This window comes from Pipistrellus kuhlii, unplaced genomic scaffold (genome assembly GCF_014108245.1).
Source record: "Pipistrellus kuhlii isolate mPipKuh1 unplaced genomic scaffold, mPipKuh1.p scaffold_m20_p_70, whole genome shotgun sequence".
Taxonomy (NCBI): domain Eukaryota; kingdom Metazoa; phylum Chordata; class Mammalia; order Chiroptera; family Vespertilionidae; genus Pipistrellus; species Pipistrellus kuhlii.
Genome location: NW_023425574.1, coordinates 1,088,557 through 1,102,976, shown reverse-complemented (window position 1 = coordinate 1,102,976; position 14,420 = coordinate 1,088,557). Strand labels below are relative to the sequence as shown.

At 65.2% G+C, this 14,420-nt stretch overlaps 1 protein-coding gene across 1 annotated transcript; it reads left to right on the top strand.

Annotated features, from left to right (window-relative positions):
• The first annotated feature begins 7 nt into the window (after positions 1–7).
• Positions 8–11,932, top strand: WDR97 (WD repeat domain 97). Its single transcript, XM_045575843.1, is given in 22 exon segments — positions 8–176; positions 301–431; positions 601–1,235; positions 1,316–1,437; positions 1,627–2,314; positions 3,176–3,318; positions 3,401–3,637; positions 4,412–4,502; positions 4,726–4,858; positions 4,977–5,183; positions 7,247–7,429; positions 7,431–7,763; positions 7,841–7,966; positions 8,063–8,146; positions 8,572–8,697; positions 8,738–9,283; positions 9,363–9,560; positions 9,652–9,773; positions 9,914–10,076; positions 10,286–10,774; positions 11,206–11,500; positions 11,616–11,932. Coding segments are annotated over 22 exon segments (5,424 nt in total). The 3' UTR covers positions 11,819–11,932.
• Positions 11,933–14,420: the final 2,488 nt, after the last annotated feature.

Here is a 14,420-nt window from a genome sequence, read left to right as displayed (position 1 = left end):
CGCCAAAATGGAGACCGAGGTGTCCGAAGCAAGCGACCGGCTTTCGGTGGAAGACAACCCCTTTTCGATGGAAGGCAGCCTCTTTTCCATGGAGGGCAACTTCCTGACTCTGGAACCCGACCTGTACGACTCGGACAGCGACGACGTCCCGGACCCCGGGCTGCTGGAGGAGAAGGGTGAGCCGGCCGGGCCGCCCTCCGGCGGCCTCGGCGGGGACGCAGGGCGCCCCGGAAGGTGCCGGCCGCCCGCGGCCTCCTGCGGCGGGGCCGGGCCACACTGACGCCCCCCGCCGGCCCGCAGAGCTGTCCTTCTCGAAGCTGGCCCCGCACCTCTTCATGCGGGGCGCCTGGAGGAAGACCTCCACCCCCAAGGCCCGCGCCCGCCAGCTGTGGAGGCTGCTGCGCCGAAGCCGGCACAGCTTCCTGGAGAAGGTGCGCCCGGCCCCGCCGTCCGCCCGGGGGCCTGTCTCCCGGCCGGCGGCTCCCGGGGTCCCCAACGGGGTCCCCAACGGGGTCCCCGCCAGCCCTCTGGGCGCCCCTGGGGGCGGGGGCACCGCCCCTCCCCGCGGACTGACGGCCTGCCCCGCCCGCCGTCCCGCAGGAGAAGAAGTCCCAGATGCGCGTGGCCCGCCTGACGCACGGCCTGGAGCCGCTGCGCCGCCTGCAGGTGGCGGCCGGGCTGTGCTCGGTGGCGCAGGACCCGGTGGGGAGGCGCTTCGTGGTGCTGGACGGGGCGGGCTGCCTGCACCTGCACCAGCAGGACGGCTGGGGGCTCGGCACGCTGCAGGCCCCCGTGGCGCTCACGGGGCTGGCGGCCGTGCCGGGCCCGCTGGGCTCCGTGAGCCGCTTCGTGGGCTGGGGCCCCGCGGGGCTGGCCCTCCTGAAGCCGGACCTCAGCCCGCTGTGGCTGAGCGGGCCCAGCGCGGGCAGGCCGCTCCGCCGCCGCCGCCAGCCCGCCTGCTGCCTGCCGGTGCCGGCCCTGGGCCTGCTGCTGGTGGCGGAGGCGGGCGGCGGCCTGGCGCTCTGGAAGTTCCGCCTGGGGGGTCGCCGCCTGTCGCCCTGCGGGCCCTCGCTGCAGCCTCAGCCAAGCTCCAAGGCCGCCCTCACGCGCCTGGCCCTGGGGCCCCTGTCTCCCGACGCCGCCCCGCACTGCTTCGCAGCCTACGGCTCGGCCGTGCTCACCTTGGACCTGCAGGCCTGGACCGTCACAGACGTGCGCCAGGATCTGCACAAAACGTGAGGGGGGCCCGGGGAGGGGGGCGCAGGGGCACACAGGCTGCGGGAGGCCACGCTGAGCCCGCCGGGCCTCCCCCCAGCACCATCTCCGACCTGGTGTACTGCGGGGAGATGGAGGCCATGGTGACCGCGTCCCGCGACAGCACGGTGAAGGTGTGGGGGGCGGACTGGCAGATCCGGATGGTGTTCGTGGGCCACACAGGTACACCCCGCCCGCCCGCCCCCCCCCCACTCCCGTGGCTCCCAGCCCTCTTCTCCACGCAGCCGAGAGAGCTCTGCGCTGTCGGAACCTCGGCCGTCCCTGGCCCAGCGTCTCTCTCTGTCGAACCCGAGCTGGTACTTTCCCGTCTCTCCATCCCGGGGCACCCGAGTGACGCGCGCCCTCCCGCAGGCCCGGTGACGGCCCTGGCCGTGCTCCCAGGCACGACCCTGGTGCTGTCCGCCTCCCAGGACGGGACGCTCCGCACGTGGGACCTGCAGGCGGTGGCCCAGGTGGGCGAAGTGGTGCTGAACTGCTGGGACCAGGGCGCGCGGCCCGAGAGCGTGCACTGCCTGCTGGCGCCCGCCGGGCCCGGCTGGCCAGTGCTCTCGCTGCGCGCGGGCAGCGTGGAGCTGTGGAGCCTGCGCGAGCTGTACTCGCTGCTGGCGCAGCTGTCCGCGCCCATCCTGCACCTGCACGTGGCGCCCGAGCTGCCCCTGTCCACGCACCTGCCCGCTCGCCTCGTGTGCGCCTGCGCCGACGGCTCCGTCTACCTGGTGAACCCCAACACCGGGCGCACCGTGACGGCGCTGCTGCTGGGGCCCGAGGACCGCGCCGCCGCCGTGGCCTACTGCCTGCCGCGCGAGGTGCTGTGGCTGCTGACGCGCGCCGGGCACCTGGTGCGCGCCAACACGCTGTGCAGCCCCATGCGCGTGCTGCTGCGCGTGGGCCCGCGGCCGCACCCCGCGCCCCGGCCCTGCTGCCTGCACCTCTACAGCCACCTCACCGACCCCGGCAGCGCCTTCACCAGCTGGGAGATGGTGTGCCAACACCGGGGGGAGCTGGGCCGCAATGTGCAAACCTGGAAGGACAAGAACAGGTAGGTGTGCCCGGCCGGCGTGGCTCAGCGTTTGAGTGTTGACCCAGGAGGAACCAAGAGGTCGCAGGTTCCATGCCCCGGTCAGGACACACAGGCCTGGGTTGCGGGCTGGTTCCCCTGTGGGGAGCATGCAGGAGGCAGCCTGTCCATGATTCCCTTTCGTTGGTTTTTCTCTCTCTCCCTCTCCCTCTACACAACCAATAAAAACATGGTGGTTTTTTGGTGGTTTTTTTTTTTTTTTTTTTAAAGAATGTATATTAAAAGGTAAGAACAGCCTTAATCAGTGTGGCTCAGTGGATAGAGCGTCAGCCTGTGGACTGAAAGGTCCAGGGTTTGATTTCCAGTCAAGGGCATGTACCATGGTTGCAGGCACAGCCCCAGTGGGGGGGAGGGGGGGTGCAGGAGGCAGCTGGTTGATGTTTCTGACTCTATCCCTCTCCCTTCCTCTCTGCAAAAAATTAATAAAATACATACATATACATGTATATATATATATACACATGTTTAATCTAAAATTTTTATTTATTTATTTATTTATTTTTAAGAAAGAGCCCTGACCGATTTGGCTCAGTGGATAGAGCGTTGGCCTGCAGACTCAAGGGTCTCAGATTCAATTCTGGTCAAGGGCATGTACCTTGGTTGCAGGCACATCCCCAGTGGGGGTTGTGCAGGAGGCGGATGATCGATGTTTCTCTCTCATTGATGTTTCTGACTATCTCTCCCTCTCCCTTCCTCTCTGTAAAAAGTCAATAAAATATTTTCTTAAAATAAATTAAAAAAAAGAAAGGAACAGGCAGGTGTGGGAGCCGGCGAGGCCGGCGGGCCTGTGGGGCCGTGCCAACAGGCTGGCGTGGCCGGCAGGTACCTGCCCGTGGTGGGCCACACGGATGGCACCCTGTCGGTGCTCAACTGGCAAACGTCGGAGCGCGCCTTCCACACGGAGGCGCACAGCCCGGGCCCGGTCACCGCCATTGCCTCCACCTGGAGCAGCATCGTGTCCTCCGGTCAGTACCCGCTCCCGCTCCCGGGGCCGCCATCCCCTTCCCCGCACAAAGGCCCAGCCCGGCTCCGCCCGCCCGCCTGCAGGCGCGGACCTGACGGTGAAGATCTGGCGCGTGTTCCCCTACTCGGAGGAGAGCCTGAGCCTGCTGCGCACCTTCTCCTGCTGCCACCCCGCGCTGGCGCTGTGCGCGCTCGGCAGGACCCTCATGGTGGCCTTCGAGGACCCCGACAGCGCCACCTACGGGCTGGTGCACTTTGACCTGCAACACAGCCAGCGCTTCGACCACCGGCCCCAGGACGACCACCTGGACCACATCACTGGTGAGGGGGCGGGGCAGGGGGTGGTGCTTTTTATGTATATATATATATATTTTTTATAATTTTAAAAAAATATATATCGACTTTATTGATTTTACACAGAGAGGAATTGAGAGGGACAGAGAGTTAGAAACATCGATGAGAAACACCGACCAGCTGCCTCTTGCACACCCCCCAATGGGGATGTGGCCGCTACCAAGGTACATGCCCCTGACCGGAATCGAACCCGGAACCTTTCAATCCTCAGGCCAACGCTCTATCCACTGAGCCAAACTGGTCCCAGCTAAATATATATATTTTAAATTGATTTCATGTCCTAAGTGGTTTGGCTCAGTGGATAGAGCGTCGGTCTGCAGACTGGAGGGTCCTGGGTTTGATTCCAAGCAAGGGAATGTACCTTGGTTGCGGGCACATCCCCAGTGGGAGGTGTGCAGGAGACAGCTGATTGGTGTTCCTCTCCCATCGGTGTTTCTAACTCTCTATTCCTCTCCCTTTCTCTCTGAAAAAAAAAAAAAATCAATAAAATATATTTTTTAAAGAATAAAAATAAATAAATTGATTTCACAAGAGGCAGAGAGAGGGAGAGGAAGATAGGAACATCCATGATGAGAGAGAATTATTGATCGGCTGCCTCCTGCACCCCCAACTGGGTATGGAGCCTGCAGCCTGAGCATGTGCCCTTGACCCGAATGAAACTAGGGACCCTTCAGTCTGCAGGCTCTGTCTACTGAGCCACACCGGCCAGGGCTGATTCTTGACTCTGAGCCTCGCTCCCAGGCCTGTGCTGCTGTCCCACGCTCAAGCTGTACGCCTCCTCCAGCCTGGATTGCACCATCCGGATCTGGACCTCGGACAACCACCTGCTGCGGTGGGCTGGGCCCTGAGGCCCGAGGGAGGGAGGGGGGAGCGAGGGGGGAGGAAAAGGGAGGGAGGGAAGGCCCGGCTGGGAGCCTGGGGGCAGCCAGCTGGGCTCCCCTTCCTCGCCCACAGCGGAGTCTAGGGGCTGAACAGGGGAGAGGGCCTCTGCCCCCCGCCCTGTACTTCCTGCTCTTTGGAGCAAGGCTGGCCTCTTGCCCTGGCCCCCCCTGTAGCCTCCTGCAGCTGAACGGAGCGCCTCAGGCTCTGACCTTCTCCAGCAACAATGGGGACCTGGTACTGGCCCTGGGCTCCCGCCTCTGCCTGGTGTCCCACAAGCTCTACCTGCCCACGACCTACCTGGTGAAGGTGCGCGGGGAGCCGGGCGGCCGGGCCGGCAGGCAGGCGGGTGGGCGGGCGGGCGGGCGGGCGGGGCTGCTCAGCACCAGCCTCCCGGCCGGCGGCCCCAGCTCCTTCCCCTGCTCAGAACCTGTGCCAGGAGGCCCCCGACATGCTGGACGACCCGCCCCTGCCGCTCACGCTGACCAGCCTGCAGTCGCTGACCTCGGTCCGGCTGCAGAGGCCGACCAGCCTCCACCCGGCGAGCAGCTTCTGGACGGCCGGCGAGCCTGCGGAGCCAGCCCGGAGCTGCCCTGGCCCGAGGTCTGGACCCCTGTGCCCCCTCCGGACCCCTGTGCCCCCTCCGGACCCCTGTGCCCCCTCCGGGGCCCGGCCGCCCCTCCGGCCCCCTGTGCCCCCTCCGGCCCCCTGTGCCCCCTCCGGCCCCCTGTGCCCCCTCCGGACCCCTGTGCCCCCTCCGGACCCCTGTGCCCCCTCCGGACCCCTGTGCCCCCTCCGGACCCCTGTGCCCCCTCCGGACCCCTGTGCCCCCTCCGGGCCCCTGTGCCCCCTCCGGACCCCTGTGCCCCCTCCGGGCCCCTGTGCCCCCTCCGGACCCCTGTGCCCCCTCCGGGCCCCTGTGCCCCCTCCGGGCCCCTGTGCCCCCTCCGGGGCCCGGCCGCCCCTCCGGACCCCTGTGCCCCCTCCGGGCCCCTGTGCCCCCTCCGGGCCCCTGTGCCCCCTCCGGGGCCCGGCCGCCCCTCCGGGCCCCTGTGCCCCCTCCGGTCCCCTGTGCCCCCTCCGGTCCCCTGTGCCCCCTCCGGACCCCTGTGCCCCCTCCGGGGCCCTGTGCCCCCTCCGGTCCCCTGTGCCCCCTCCGGACCCCTGTGCCCCCTCCGGGGCCCTGTGCCCCCTCCGGACCCCTGTGCCCCCTCCGGACCCCTGTGCCCCCTCCGGACCCCTGTGCCCCCTCCGGACCCCTGTGCCCCCTCCGGTCCCCTGTGCCCCCTCCGGTCCCCTGTGCCCCCTCCGGACCCCTGTGCCCCCTCCGGTCCCCTGTGCCCCCTCCGGACCCCTGTGCCCCCTCCGGACCCCTGTGCCCCCTCCGGACCCCTGTGCCCCCTCCGGTCCCCTGTGCCCCCTCCGGTCCCCTGTGCCCCCTCCGGCCCCTGTGCCCCCTCCGGACCCCTGTGCCCCCTCCGGACCCCTGTGCCCCCTCCGGTCCCCTGTGCCCCCTCCAGCCCCCTGTGCCCCCTCCGGACCCCTGTGCCCCCGTCGCGGCCTGGCAGCCCCTCCGGCCCCCTGTGCCCCCTCCGGACCCCTGTGCCCCCTCCGGTCCCCTGTGCCCCCTCCGGCCCCCTGTGCCCCCTCCGGGGCCCTGTGCCCCCTCCGGACCCCTGTGCCCCCTCCGGACCCCTGTGCCCCCTCCGGACCCCTGTGCCCCCTCCGGACCCCTGTGCCCCCTCCGGTCCCCTGTGCCCCCTCCGGACCCCTGTGCCCCCTCCGGACCCCTGTGCCCCCTCCGGACCCCTGTGCCCCCTCCGGTCCCCTGTGCCCCCTCCGGACCCCTGTGCCCCCTCCGGACCCCTGTGCCCCCTCCGGGCCCCTGTGCCCCCTCCGGGGCCCTGTGCCCCCTCCGGTCCCCTGTGCCCCCTCCGGACCCCTGTGCCCCCTCCGGCCCCCTGTGCCCCCTCCGGACCCCTGTGCCCCCTCCGGGGCCCGGCCGCCCTCCGGACCCCTGTGCCCCCTCCGGACCCCTGTGCCCCCTCCGGACCCCTGTGCCCCCTCCGGGGCCCGGCCGCCCTCCGGTCCCCTGTGCCCCCTCCGGACCCCTGTGCCCCCTCCGGACCCCTGTGCCCCCTCCGGACCCCTGTGCCCCCTCCGGGGCCCGGCCGCCCTCCGGACCCCTGTGCCCCCTCCGGTCCCCTGTGCCCCCTCCGGACCCCTGTGCCCCCTCCGGACCCCTGTGCCCCCTCCGGTCCCCTGTGCCCCCTCCGGACCCCTGTGCCCCCTCCGGTCCCCTGTGCCCCCTCCGGACCCCTGTGCCCCCTCCGGACCCCTGTGCCCCCTCCGGTCCCCTGTGCCCCCTCCGGTCCCCTGTGCCCCCTCCGGACCCCTGTGCCCCCTCCGGACCCCTGTGCCCCCTCCGGACCCCTGTGCCCCCTCCGGTCCCCTGTGCCCCCTCCGGGGCCCGGCCGCCCTCCTGAACGTCTGCCCGGCCGCCACGCAGTCCGCTCAGCGCTCCTGCGTCGTCTCTGTCTGCAGCTCGGCCTCGTCCTCCATCGAACGCGGGCCGGCGGTGCCTCAGCAGCCGCTCCTGAAGGAGGTGGGGTGGGTCCTGAGCCCCGCCCCGCCCCGAGGCCCAGGCCTGGGCCGCACCCCTGGGCAGGCCTGAAATCCCTGGGGTTCTCTGGGTAGCACATGGCAAGACTCTGGGAAGAATGGGCTGACCTCTGGCCCCCGCCCCAGGACCTGCAGCCCATACTTGCCCGGGACAAAGACCTTCAGGAGCTGCGGTGGGGCCGGGTGGTGCCAGCGGCCCGGGCCCCACTCAGCTGGCCGCAGCAGCTGGAGGCCTTCGACAACTACCTGCATCTGATCTACGGCCCGTCCCTGCTGGTGGGTGGGTGCCCCCCCGGCCCGGCCCGGCCTCCTTCCTGGGCCTGCGACACCACCCCCGCCCGGCCTGCACCCCCAGGGCCTGCGCCCCAGGACAGACTCCCAGCAGTGGACCAGAGCGGCCGCCGTCGAGGACAGGAGCGAGGGTCTGCCCAGTGCCATCCCGAGTCTGGTGAAGGCGGGGGTCTGCGTTGACTCCCCCAGAACGCTGCCCCCGCGGGACTGGGGGGCCCTGAGCCTGGGCATCGCCCACCCTCCCCACGGCGTCTCGCCCATCCCACCCGCCCACAAGCAGGTCCACAGCAGGGCATCCCAGGTGAGGCCTCCCAGCCCTGCCGCCCTCTGCCCCGCGGGCAGGGCCCCGCCCCCCGCCCTGACTCCTCCCGCCCCCAGCTGCTGGCCCGCTCCTCCCTGAGCTCCTACCTGGGCCTCAGCATGGACCTGCAGCTGCAGTCGGAGCGGCTCCTGGAGGAGAGGCCCCAGGCCCCAAAGCCGCTGTCTCGCCTCCGGAAGGAGAGGGTGAGGGGCTGGCCAGGTGGGGTGCTGCCCGCCCAGGGCAGAGCTGCAGGGGGGCACGGAGCCCCCGCCCGGCTCTGAGCCCTGGCCCGCCCCCAGGTCCCGCTGCTGGAGGAACGGCGGCCCAAGGAGCTGCTCTCTAACCTCAGGGGCTTCTTTCCTGCTGCTATCGAGCACCTCAAGGTGAGACACCTCCCGCCCCAGAGGCCCTCCCTGCAGGAGTCAGCGCGATGTGCTCCCTCTCCGCGCTCTTTATAAAAAAACATGTCTTTGTATTGACTTCAGAGAGGGAGAGAGAGACGGGAACATCATGATGAGCGAGAATGGTGGATCGGCTGCCTCCTGCACAGCCCACCCTGGGGACGGAGCCTGGCACCCTTCCGTCTGCAGGCCGGCGCTCTATCCACTGGGCCGTACCTGCCGGGGCGTCCCCGATTCCTGAAGGCTCTCCACCTGTCTGTGTGTTGTGTTGGGGGAAGGGGCGTTCAGCGCATGGAGACCTGGCAGGAAGCTGGGCAGGTGGCAGGCACCCGGCCCGGCCTGGCCTGGCTCGGCCCTGGAACGGCAGAATTCGGGTCCTCGCCCGCCAGGTCGCACTGTCCCCCTAGAACCTGCCGAGGCCCGTCAACTTCCCAGGCTGGATCCCCAACTCCGCGGTGCTGCAGCAGCTGTGGCTGCCCCAGGAGGTCAGCGGCCTGGGGGCCCTCCCTCAGCTCGAGGACGGAAGCTCTCAGGCAAGGGCTGGGGCCGGGGCTCGCCCTGTGGGCAGGGGAGGGCTCTGCCGCTTGGGGGGAGGGGTGCCACCCGTGCCCGTGGCTAGTGGTGGCGGCCCCTCTGCAGCCAGAGGGCAGCCAGGAGGACCTGTGGCTGCTGCGGGCCAGACGGGTCCTCACCCGGAGCCAGATCCGGCGGTCGGGCGAGGAGTGGGACGAGGACCTGGACCTGGACTGGAGCTTGGACTGGAGCTTGGACTACCAGCACCCGTCCCCGGAGGGCTCGCCGGAGCGCTCCCCGGAGCTGGCCCCCGAGAAGCCGCCGGCGTCCTGGCTGAACCTCCTCAGGCAGGTGAGAGACGCCGAAGAGGCGCAGCCCTCCGCCGTCACCACGCCCCTGCTCAGGACCGCAGCCCAGAGGTTCCAGGGCCTGATCCGGAGGCGCGCCCGGGACAGCGTCAGCAGGACCCAGACCTTTCTGCGCCGCCACCGGTACCAGCGCGGGCACTCGCTGTGGGAGCTGCGCTACGGGCACGTGCCCCGGTTCCTGCGCTTCTTCGTCATCCAGAACTGGTTCAAGAAGCTGTTCCCCCTCTTCACCCTGGAGGTTTGTGGGGCTGACGGGGGCGGGACTCTGGATGGGAGGGGGCCGGGCGCGGGGCGGGGCCTCAGCGCGGTCCTTGCAGGCGTACCCCGAGCTGGGCACGGTGGACGGCCTGGCCCAGGGGTTCATGGACTTGCTGAAGGAGGTCTCCTGGGAGGACCGTGTGCACATCCTTCGGGCGCTGCAGAGGCTGCTGCCCGACATGAGCAAAAGCCTCTACAAGAAGCTGCAGGGGATCATCAAGTACCTGCTCAACATGGACCAGCCCCCCAACCTCCAGGTCCGCCCCGACCTCACCCCTCACCCGCCCCCCGCCCCGCCCCGCCCCGCCCGTCCAGGCCCCAGACTGACCCTCGGCCTGTGGGGCTCAGGAGACCACCCAGAAGCACTTCGTGATGCTGGCCCTGCAGCTGCAGCTGGCCTGCTCCCTGGAGTCCCGCGAGGTGGTGCTGGAGCTCATGTCCTACCTGCTCTACTCGCCCGCCTCTTGCCGGTGAGGCCGCCCACCGCCCGCCCCCCTCCAACCCCCTCCGCCCTTCACCGCCCTCCGCCCCCCTCCGCCCTCCGCCCGCAGGGGTGGGAGGCGGGAGCTGGGGGACACGGGGACTGGGATGAGCCGCCGCCCTGTCCCAGGGCCGAGCTCCAGAAGCTGCTGGACGGGCTGGGCCTCCAGGACCCGGAGGGCGTCCTCTTCAGGGAGATGATGACCTGGGTGCCGGACCTGGACCTGCACTGCAAGGCCATGCTGCGCCGCTGCTGCTCCGAGAAGCTGGAGGAGATGATCCACGTCCTGGAGGTGCGGGGGGTGGGTCAGGGGGTAAAGGGGTCCTGCCCTCCGCCCTCCGCCTTCCCCCAGGGGCAGGGGAGAGCCAGGGGCCTGGCCTTGCTCTGGACCTCCCGTCCGCCTCTCGGATCTCCTGCTCCTTCCTGGGAGGGAGTCTGCAGCGGGTCCGCCGGTCCCGGAGCAGCACCCGACCCGCCGCCCCCGCCCCGCCCCGCCCGCAGGTAGAAGACTTGCAGCCGTCGGTGGCCAGGCTGTCGGACGTGCTGCCCAAGGTCTCCGAGACGGCGCTGTCGCAGGTCTCGGAGCCCCTCGCCCACCTCTCCGTGCCGCCCTCGCCCGCCCGCTCCTCCACGCTCTCCGTGTCCTGGACGCCCTCGCAGCTGGTGCTGCGCCGGGGGCAGGGCCCCGCCGCCCCGGAGCCCCAGGCGCGCCCCCGCCGCTCGCGCCGCACGCTCTCCGAGAGCCTGGTGCCCTTCTGCACGGTGCCCGACATCTACGTGCGCTCCTCCGCGCCCGACGCGCTGCTCGAGCGCCCGCTGCCGCTGGAGCAGACCGAGTGGTCGCGGTCCAAGATCCTGGACCTGGGGCCCATCGACGCGCTCAACTTGTTCTGCGAGCTGAAGCGGAGGAGCTACCTGCAGGAGGAGGCCTGGGCCCTGAGGCCGCCCCGAGTGCCGCCCAACGCCGTGGCGCCGCAGCCCCGCCATCACGTGTGAGTGCGCGCGGAGGGCGCCATGCTCCGCCGGCGGCGCGTGTGTGTGTGTGTGTGTGTGTGTGTGTGTGTGTGTGTGTGCGCGCGTGCGTGTGTGTGTGTGTGTGTGTGTGTGTGTGTGTGTGTGTGCGTGCGTGCGCGCGTGTGTGTGTGTGTGTGTGTGTGTGGGGCCAGGGGCCTGGCTCAGTCAAACCCATCTTCCTTTTTATTTTACTTTATTTTAAATATATCTTATTGATTTTTCACAGAGAGGAAAGGAGAGAGAGTTAGAAACATGGATGAGAGAGAAACATCTATCAGCTGCCTCCTGGGGATGTGCCCTCAACCAAGATACATGCCCTTGACCGGAATCGAACCCGGGACGCTTCAGTCCGCAGGCCGACGCTCTATCCACTGAGCCACACCGGTCTCAGCACTATTTTTATTTTTTTTAATATATTTTTATTGATTTCAGAGAGGGAGAGAGAGAAACACCTCAATGATGAGAGAGAATCATCGATTGGCTGCCTCCCGTACGCCCCCGATTGGGCATCAAGTCTGAAACCCCCAAGGCATGTCCCTCTTGACCTGAGTCGAACCTGGGTCCCTGCAGCCAGCAGGCCGACGCTCTATCCACTGAGCAACCCCAGCCAGGGCTCACAGCCACCTTCTCTCCGCCCTAGGCTTGACCCCATTCTCAGGCTCCAGGAGACCAAGCACGGGAGATCTAGAATGAGACTGAGGGGTGAGTGGGGACAGGGGTAGAGATTGGACCCTGAGCTCAACCCCACCCCCACCCCAGCCTGGGTCCCCCGGGGCCTCAGCCTCCCCCCAAGGCCTCACCGCCCCGATGACCCCAGGCCAGCTGCTGGCCCGGCACCGGGAGGGCCTCGCCTTCGACGGCTCCATCCGGACGCTAAAGCTGCCGCTGCCTCGGGTGGAACTGCGGCCGTTCCCCCTGGACTGGCCCCGGCCTGCCCGCCCGCTGCCGCCCCTGCTCCTGCAGCCGCCCCTGAGGCGCTACTTCCTGCCCGACCTCGCAGATCCGGACTTCTTCGACTGACCCCGTTCCCAGCCCGCCCCTGCCCTCCAGCCGGGGGACAGGACATAGCTCCCCACGGGGCTGTCCGCCCCTGGCCAAGACGGGGAACTGGAATAAAATCCGGACAGAAAACTGGATGCCGAGACCGTCTTTGGGGGCCCCCAGGCGGGCAGGGAGGTCTGGCTGGTGGAGCGGGTGGGACAGGCGGGGTGGTGGTCAGCCCCGGGTGGGCCGGACCTGTGTGGGTTCCTCCCTGCTCAGGCATCAGCTGACATTTCTCTGTCAGTTACTGAGGGCAGGAAGGGAGGGCGGGCTATGAGCCAGTGGTGGCCAGGCGATCTGGGGGAAGGAGACGGTCTGGGTGGCCACCCAAGGTACATGCCCTTGACTGGAATCGAACCTGGGGCCCTTCAGTCCACAGGCTGGCACTCTATCCACTGAGCCAAACCAGTTTTTATTTTATATATATATATATATATATATATATATATATATATATATATATATATATATATATATATATATATAATTTTTTTTTTCCAGAGAGGAAGGAAGAGATAGAAACATCATTGATGAGAATCATTGACCATCTGCCTCCCGCAGGCCCCACACTGGGGATCAAGCCACAACCCTGGCATGTACCCTGCCTGGGAATCAAACTGTGACCTCCTGGTTCATAGGTCGATGCTCAGCCCCGGAGCCAGGCGGGCCGGGCAGGGGCTGTGGTCTTTGGCTGCAGGTGAAGCCGGGAGTGTGTTGGCATGTGGTTCCCTTTAGGCTAAGAAGGAAGAGTTGCTGAAGGGGCTCCACCTGTCTCATCCAAAAAGCAATGAAAGGGGCAGTTTCTTCAGGTCGCTTGAACTTACCAGCAGGGGGCAGAGTTGCTCTGTGAAGTGCAGGGTCTGGAAGGTCTTGCAGGGACTCCCATGCTCGCTGGCTACCTGGCCACTGGGGAAGGGTGCTAGGGAAGAGTCTGGCGTCCACACCCGTGCTTTGGGCAGCCAGGGCAGCTGCTGCTTTCCTGTGAGTTATGGCTGGCCTCCCACCCCTTCATCGTCATCCCCATGCTGTGCAGGGGGTCTTGATGTGGGGCGGCTGTGTAAAGAGTTCTTTTGAGGCTAAGCAGGGCCAGGAGTGCCGCCTGGAGAGCTGCAGGGTGGAGCCATTTAAAAGGGGGTTTGTGCAGCCTATGGTGGTGAGCCACCGCTGTTTTTTTCTGGTTTAAATGATAAAAGCAACAAAAGTTTTTAAAATTAAAAACACGAGCTGGCCAATGTAGCCCATTGGTTAGCGTGTTGACCCATGCACTGAAGGGTTGAGGGTTCGATTTCCCATGAAGAGCAGGCACCTGGGTTGCAGGTTCAATCCCTGGCCCCGGTTGGGGCTGTGTGGTAGGCACCAATCAATCAATGAGTCTCTCTCACATCCATGATTTTTTCTCTCTCTCCCCTCCCTTACTTCCACTCTCTAAACATCAATGGAGCCCTAACCGGTGTGGCTCAGTGGATAGAGCATCGGCCTGTGGACTGAAAGGTCCCAGGATCGATTCTGGTCAAGGGCCTGTACCTTGGTTTTGAGCACATCCCCATTAGGGGGCGTGCAGGAGGCAGCTGATAGATGTTTCTCTCACTGATGTTTCTAACTATGCCGCTCCCTTCCTCTCTGTAAAAATAAAAAAATCAATAAAATATATTAAAAAATAAAATAAAACAACAATAAAACAAAAACAAAACCACATGAGAAAGTAGGGCAAACAGGTTAAAAAAAAACACCCACTAACCACAAATAAAAATATTAATATTTTTAAATACATATCAATATGCAATTATTTTTAAATTAAGCAATCAGTTAACTGAAATGTAGCATTAAGAGTGAAAAGGCAGGCCACATGTAATTAAAAGTGACTCACCTCCAAAACATAGAACTTCTACAAATCAATAAGAAAAATCACACAACCTAATGGGGAAAAAATTATACAAAAAGCCAGAATGGAATTTTCACTATAGAAGTCGAAATGGAAAAAAAAAAAAAGTTTACTCCACTTCCTGTGTGATCTTAGGTGAGTTACTGTAAGCCTCAGTTTTCCCATCTATGAAAGGGGGACACCTCACAGGACTGCTGCGAGGATGAAATTAACTAGTACATCTCAACACTTAGGACCAGCTCAGCGCGGGGCCTGCAGACAGAAAATGAAGCTTCCTCACATTATTGACAGGAGAAACCTCCAGACGATTTGAGTATTGGAATGTAGGAAATAAAAGGTAACCCGGCACTTAGAAGGGAAAGATAGACATATTTGCTGGGGGGGAAAAATGGATTGAAGCTCCACCACTGAGCCACGCCATCCTGGCCAACTCTTGTAATTTTAACTTTAAAATTTATTTTTATTATTATTATTATTATTATTATTATTGTTATTGTTATTGTTATTATTATTATTTACCTTTCCATTTATCTTGGAAATATTTAAAGCTCCCTAGCTGGTGATTTCTGTCAACACTTCTGGACTACAAGGGGACCCAGAAGGTGCACATTTGTCTCTCTCTAAAGTGCCCACCAGAGGGCACCATTTACCTGTGAGCCACATCATCTCCATTTCCAGCGAACCTTCTGCTTTTATGGG